We start from the raw sequence: 7,617 nt of genomic DNA, 5'->3' as shown, positions 1-7,617 counted from the left end.
TTATCGCATGCCAGCCTGCAACCCTCCACTGGCCCTTGGCGTCTGCGACAAGGGCTGTGTTTGATCGGTCTTGGTGTCCTCACCCTTGGCCAGTGGCCAAACCTCAGGCACCTGGCAGAGAGGAAGACTCACCTCCCTGGGGTAGAGAGAATTACCTTGTCCATCGGCCTTATAGTCGTCAGGGAGCAGCTTGTCCTGGCGGTAGCCCAGCACAAAGGCCAGGAAGGAGAGGATGAGGGCGTCTCCAATGCTGAGGATGGCCAGCATGAAGGCCCAGCGGATGGTGCAGTGGCCCAGTGTGTATTTGCCGGTCTGCTCCCCACACATGCGCCGTACCTCACTTGAGTCCCAACCATCTGGGTAGACCAGGCAGCCAATCATCAGGCCTGTGGCTGAGGGGGCAGGAGGGGTACAGATGGTGTCAAGCTGGGTGTGCTCGCCTGCTGCCTCCCACCTTGCACTGCTGTCATCGTGTCACCTCCCTTCTTCTCTTATTAACAGCCTTGAGAGGCACAAGGGGCAGCTCTTGCCATCCTTCTTGTAGAACACGGGGGAGAAAACTGAGGCTCCAAGAGCTAAAGCTACTTGCCCCTGGGGGCCAGTGGTCAGGGGTAGAGGCTGAGAGCAGAGCTCCTCAGCCCTGGGAGGTTCTGCCACAGCAGCAGGTGGTTCTACCAGGCCCTCAGCTGTACCCCTCACTTTGGACTTGACGAGGCACCTGGCTTCAAAGTCCTCCCAAAATCTGGTCCCAGCCCAGAGAACTCATCACTCCTCAGATGTACATTTGTTCATACTCCAACATCTCTGAAATAAGTGTAATAAAGCTTTAGGCTACAATTTGATTAGAAGTATTTTTCCTTTTTACAGCACATAGAATAATGGTGTGTCCTACAACTCAGGTATCTTAGATTGAATGAATACAGGAAGTTTTCCAGCCCCATCTCTGGCTGCTTCCTTCATGAACCTTCCTTTCAATCAAACAGGTCTCCACACTATTACCCACTACGGAACAGTGCAGTTGTCCACACTTCCCTGAATGTGTTTAAAATGCTGATTCCCAGGTCAGGGTTGGGTTCAGGAATCCCTGTCTTTAACAGCACTCTTCTGGGTGATTCTCTCAACAGGAAAAGCTGGGAAACACTAGGGAAGGCTGCCTGGATCTCAAGCCCAGCTCTTTACTAACTAGCTGTGTGACTCAGAGCAAGCTACTTAAGTTTTCTTGCCTCAGTTTCCTCATCTGTAAAATGGGAATAATAATAGTATCTAGCTGTTTGGATTGCAGTGAGGTTACAATGAGTTAATATTGGAAAAGTGCTCAGAAGCTTGCCTGACACATAGTTGGCATTTCCTGAGTGTTAGCTAGTATGCCACACTGTGCTTTCATTGATTTAGCATTGACAGCCAAAAATTTCATCTTCCCTGCCTTCCCTCCACTACTCCCACACCCGCCCACCAAATTTCCACCTCAACTTAGCTGCCCAGACAGGTACATATTCCTGGGATGTGACTGGGGCAACCCAAGGACAACCACCAGGCAGGCAGGGGGTGCCTTCCTTCCCTTGTCTGTGCCACTTTCCCACCCCTGGCCCTCCTTTCACAGGCCTGGAGGCTCTTTAGTGCCAAAGCTGTGCCCTACCTGGGAGCCCCATGGAGAAGCACCTTGCTGGACCCAAAGTCACCAACCTGGGGCTCCGCTTGCTCTTGCAAGGAAGGTTAGCAGATCAAACAAAAGTACAACAAAGTGTAAAGATCAAGGATCCCACCTCCCCACCTAAATGTATCAACCGTCCTTGTTTTTTTCTAGGAGGAGCTCATTTACATACTTCTCTTATAGATTACAAAATACTTCATGTACCATTTTTCTCTCGACCCTTACCACAGTTCTGTGAAGTAGGCCATGTATTAATATCCCATCTTCAGATTAGAAGACTGAGGTCTCAGAAACTAAGTGAGTTGCCCAGTCATTTAGCAAGGGCAGAGCCAAGACCTGCTATCATGGCTCCTGACTTTCTTTACTTCAAAGTTAATTCCCCCAGCCTCCCAGACTGACATCTCTCCAAAGAGCCGAATGTATTTAGTGGTGACATTTTAGACTTAGTGACAAACAGGAAGATCCTTAGGATGGAGGAGGGGGACCCTCCTAGAGCTCTTTGGTAAAACCTGTGCTCTTCCCCACGTGGTGTGTGACAAGTCCTCTGGTACCTGGCATGGCCCCCTTCTCCTTCTATAGCACCTCCCTACAGGGGTTCAGAAAAGATCCCAGGGCCTCCGACTTGGAAAAACGTTGTTACTATGGGTGCCACAGCCCTCTAGGGGCACCCCACCCATCTACCTGGGCACAGCGGGGGTCCATCCCATTGTGGTGTCTCAGGGCTCTAAATAGAGGCCAGCAGGGTATTCTCAGGCAAGTTTACTTACCCTCTCTGACTTCCAGTCTCTCATCTGTAAAATAAGGATAATAATACCTGACTCGGAACAGGGTTATGAGGGTTACGCGTGACCATGTATAGAAAGTGCTTACTGCAGTGTCTGGTACATGGTAAGTGGCCAGTTAATATTAGTTGTTGCTATTATTATTGGCATTGAAGTCAGATGGAAGCAACCTCGATGGATGTGGCTGTCATTAGAGCTGTTTACAAGTATTTCAGGTACATAGTAGGATTATACTTCCTCGCCTCTCTCCCTTGAAGTTAGGCAAGTTCATAAAAATTCCTTCAGCCAATAAAACGTGAGCAGAAATGCTGTGTGCTTTTCCAGGCCAGAGCATTTAACTGCTGATGGAGACTTTCCAGAGCTCCCTTTCCCTTCGCAATGATGACAGCCAGATGACAGCTGACGCGCCATCAGCCTGGGCTCTGGAAGAGCCCAGTGAGAGCAGAGCCCTCCACTGATCCTCAGTGAGCGTGTACCATTATCAAGAAATAAACCTTTGTCATAAGCCACTAAGATTTGGGAGTTGTCTGTTACTGTGGCATCACCCCATCCATCCTGACTGATAAAGTTGTTTTGTGTTTTTCGTGTTTACTGAGCACCTACCATGTGTCAGGCACCGTGCAAGGTGTTTTCCATGTATTACAACATCCCATCCTTGCAAGAACCCTGTGATGGGGGTACTGTTGCTACCTTCTACAGATGAGTTTAATAGAACTCAGACAAGCAAATTGCCCTACCTGTGATTTCAGGATCTGGGACCACATTCTGCCTACACCTGGCATCCAGAAGCTCAATTAGCTTTGTTAAGCTACAGCCCCACGCTGCCCCGTTCATCAGTCCTCCTTCCCTTTGTTAAGCTACAGCCCCACGCTGCCCCGTTCATCAGTCCTTCCCTTTGTCAAGTTACAGCCCCACCCTGCCCCGTTCATCAGTCCTCCTTCCCTTCTGCTGCTCCCTTCCCTGGCCCCAGGCTTCTTGGCAAGGTTAAGCCAACTGGTTTAGGTCTCTTCAAATGGAGGAATCTCCCAGCTGCTGGCTGTGGGGCACACCTCCTCCTCACCCCTCCCTTTGGCTCATCTTCCCTTCCCCAGCACGGAAGAATGGAACACGACACCACCTTTGCTCTCCCCCAGCGTAAATGTTTCATGGGATGGCACCTGGCCACCTCTGCTATCGGTGTCTTCAGCTGCATGACCCAGTCAGGGTCTGACTCAAATGGCCTGGTGACCCCTCCCCTACCCAGGCCCTCCCAGCACTGCCTGTTCAGCAAATGGCACCTGTTGCAGGAGGCTGGGGGAGTGGGACAGTGGAGAGAATGGGAGAGGGAGGGTTGTGTTTCCAGCATCCCATAGCTCTGATATGGAGGACCAGCTGGCAAGCGTGCCAGGGTCCATTCTACTCCTCTTTGTCACAGAACTGCTAAATCTTCATTCTCCCTTCTTCCTCCCCACTGTCCACTGAGACTTGCCTCATCCCTGCCCCAGCCTCTCCCTCATCATATAGACGGAGTACAGAGAGAGAGAGATGGCAGGGGGATTGGGGAGGCAGCTCTGGAACCAGGTAAGTAGCCTGAGTACAAGATTCAGAGTCGAAGGTTCTGTCCCTCACTACCTGTGTGCTAAAAAACAAGTTACCGGCTAAGAGCCTCTTCTGTAAAACAGGAGGAAAACCCACCTCACTGTGTCATGATGAGGCTCCTCCAGATGATACATGTGAAAGTACTTTACAAATCATTACACTTATGTAAATGTGTGCCTCAATAAAAGATGTCTTTGGAATACAGCTAGTTCTTGGGACTCACTGCCTTTATTCTATTGCCTTTGTTGCCAGATGATCTGCTGTAGCCTTGGCTAAGTCTTATCTTCTCTCTCAGTCCCAGATTCCTCATCTATAGTTGGGGGGAGGATGCTATAGCTCTCTAGGGTCCCCTCCAACTCTGACAGTCTTGAGTCTACATGTTTGGTTGTATGGGATTCTGATCCCTATTCCATTCTCCCTGTTAACACTGCTTCTCATTCTAACCAATGATGTCAAGATGATTTCACTCTAGCCTTCAGTCCCTAACAAAGCTCCTGGACGTTTCCCTAGTATGGACAGTCTGTGTGTGGTCCTTGGAGGGACCAAGGGCTGCAGGACAAGGTCTTAGGCATCCTTTCTGGGCTCTAGAGGAGAGCAGGACCAGCTAGCCCAAGGACCCAGTGGCCTGCCTGGGGCCAGGAGCAGGAAAAGGGGGACAGGGAAGGCCTTGCCTCTGAACACCACCAGTAGCCACCTACCCCACATAGTTCTAAAAGACCCTATTCCCCTCCCCCATCACAAAATATCACTTCCACTTGCTGCCTCAAATGCTCACAATTGCTGCATCAAGTATGGAATCCTATAATTAGGGAACAAAGAGCTTCACTCTACCATAAGTGACTTGCTCCTGGGAAAATCATTTCCCCTCTCTTGACCTCAGTTCCTCATCTACAGGAAGAGGAGGTTGAACAATTTGATCTCTAAGGCCTTTCTGGTCTCAGCCATCCTAAGACTTTCTAATTACTCTTCCAAGGCATCTGCAGGGCATTGAGTATGGCTGCGCTATAAAGGAGGACAGCTGAGTAGGAGGCTCAGAGACTCCACAGAAGGTGGGCCCCTGCCTGCCCTCCCGCTATCCCTCCTGCTATTCCTGCTCACCCGCAGCCAGCTGCATCCATGCGCAGATCTTGTAGACAGTGGCCGTGTTGCAGACAAAGAACAGGCTGAAGCAGATGATGGAGCCGATGATGAGGAACATGGCCAAGGCCACAAAGAACATGGCAGTCTTGAAGGCTCTAGAGGGGATGGAGGAGAAGTCCAGCGGGCCACCCTTGCAGATAAGCTCAGACGACAGCACGTTGCCCACGCAGTAGGAGAAAAGGCCAAAGTAGCCTGCCTGGGGTGTGCTGACGCTGTCACCTATCCAGTAGGGCTGGATGAAGAGCGCCATGACCAGCACGGAGAAGCAGATGGTGAGTGTGCCCCACATCACACCTACGGCCCTCGAGTTCCGCACATAGTTGGTATGGTAGATCCTGGCTGCCTCCTGGGCAGGCAGCAACTTCACCATGGTGAGGGCACTGGGTCCTGGGCTGGGGACTTGTGGCCTGGAAGTGGCTTTGCGGATGGATGGAGGCCCGGAAGTGGGTCACCCCTCAGCCAGGTTTGGAGAGAAGGCGGAGGTCAGGGCACAAGGTAAGGCTCCCTCCAAGGTAGAAAAAAGAGGACTAATAGGACAGGGAAGATGACCTTGGCCTCTTCAGGGAAAGCTTGTCCAGGTGCCTGTGTCCCCTCTTGCTCTAGCCGGGCTGTCTCCTGTCTCCTACCTCCTCTCAAACCCGCCGTGGTCTCGGGCCTGCTGGCGCCGCCCTGCCCCGCCCCCAATGCCAGCTGAGAGCACCAGAGAGCTCCGCCCCCTTCGCGCGGCCCGGCTCCTCCTCCCTCCCTCCTCCGAGAGCATTGCTTTCAGCACCGTGGCCAGCGCCTCGGGACTCTGGGCAGAGATAGGTGCAGAGCGGCCGACCTACTCACTGCACACCCCCGCCACTGGGAATCAAGGCCCCCCTTCACCCTCCTGAGCAGGCAAGGCAAGAATTGAAGGCGTGAGGCTGCGGTTGTCACATTCCTCTCGCTTGGTTTCCAGCCGCAAAAGCGATTCTTGAGCGCAGTCCGTATCCCATCCCACCGCTCCCTGGCTCCCTAGTCATCCTCCCGGAACCTCCAATACCCCGGAGGCCAGCAACGCCTTCCGGGTCACTGGTTTCTCGTCCCTATCACTCAATCGACAATTACTAAGAGCCTATTGTGTACTACGCCCTATGTTGGAGGATATCTTCCCTCAGCAAGAACCATAGAATAAAAAGGACAGAGCCCCTGCTCTCAAGGACCGTGAGGTATTTACATATATGTAAATATATGTGTATTTGCAATGCAGACTGATAGGGTGATAATAGAAGCTACAAAGTAAAGAACAGTTCTTATGAGCCTTCTCAGACTTTAACATATGCTTTTTGTTCAATACAATGTCTTTCTCCTCTTGTTTATATTTTTGTTACCTATTTCTTTTTTTAAATTTATTTTTTATTGAAGTATAGTTGATTTACAATGTTGTGTTAATTTCTGCTGTACAGCAAAAGTGACCCGGTTATACACATATACACATTCTTTTTTAATTCTTTTCCATGATGGTTTATCCCAGGACATTGAATATAGTTCCCTGTGCTATACAGTAGGACCTTGTTGCTGATCCATTCTATATGTAATAGTTTGCATCTACTAACCCCAAACTCCCAGTCCATCCCTCCCTCACCCCCCTGCATATTTCCTTTTTTCCCCTCTTTTTCAAAATATCTATATTTTTCCTGAATTTTTAGGTAAATACATGATTAGTATATAGAAAAATTCAAGAAAGTTACATAAAAGAATAAAAATCACTCATAACCCCAAACTGGGAGCTTTAGGCAGGTCTGGATTTGAGTCAGCCACTTGTTAGCTAAGGATGTAACTTTCCCAAGCCTCAGTTTATTCATCTATAAGATGGGGATGATAATAGTATCTGTCACATAACGGTTAGGTAAAATAACATATGTAAAATGTTTAGCCCAGGGCCTCACATATAAAAGTGCTCAGAAATGTTTATTAGTATTATTACTATTACTATTGTTATTATTATTACCTCTGTTAACATATTGGTGTACTTCCCTCCTCCTGGACATACTGCTTTACACAGTTGGATAATAATGTACACGTATTTAGCATCCAATTTTTTTCTCACATTACTAGTTTTTCAAAAACATGATTTTAGTCTTTATGTAATAATTGTTTAATTATTCTCCCCTTTGGGCGTATTTTGACAGTTTCCAATTTTTCACTATTAAAAAGAACCTTGCATTAAACATATTTGTGCTGTTACCTATGTTTCCTCTTCCTCTTAAATCTCTGGTTTTGTGACCAGTCTTTGCCATCAGACTGGAAGTTCATCAAGGCACGGCCTGTGTCTCCACCATCAGACTGGGAGCTTCCCCAGAGTAGGGGCTGTATGTTCCCCCATTCAGAAAAGGCCCTAACCTGGTGCCAAGCTCTTAGGAGCTGATGGACATTCTTTGTTTGGCCTGACCAGCAGAACTTCCCCTGCCTCTGAGAGAAGGCTCTCTTGCTTTCTGAGGT

At 49.3% G+C, this 7,617-nt stretch overlaps 1 protein-coding gene across 1 annotated transcript; it reads right to left on the bottom strand.

Annotated features, from left to right (window-relative positions):
- On the bottom strand, positions 1-5,521 carry LHFPL5 (LHFPL tetraspan subfamily member 5; the record flags this gene model as incomplete). Its single annotated transcript, XM_082848403.1, has 2 exons — positions 1-392; positions 5,110-5,521. 2 exons carry the CDS (start codon positions 5,519-5,521, stop codon positions 1-3), a joined length of 804 nt encoding a protein of 267 aa, XP_082704529.1.
- Between the last annotated feature and the right edge of the window lie 2,096 nt (positions 5,522-7,617).

The sequence above is a fragment of the Leucopleurus acutus genome (assembly GCF_964270905.1).
Source record: "Leucopleurus acutus genome assembly, chromosome: 10".
NCBI classification, from domain to species: domain Eukaryota; kingdom Metazoa; phylum Chordata; class Mammalia; order Artiodactyla; family Delphinidae; genus Leucopleurus; species Leucopleurus acutus.
This window is presented reverse-complemented; position numbering and strand designations above follow the sequence as displayed.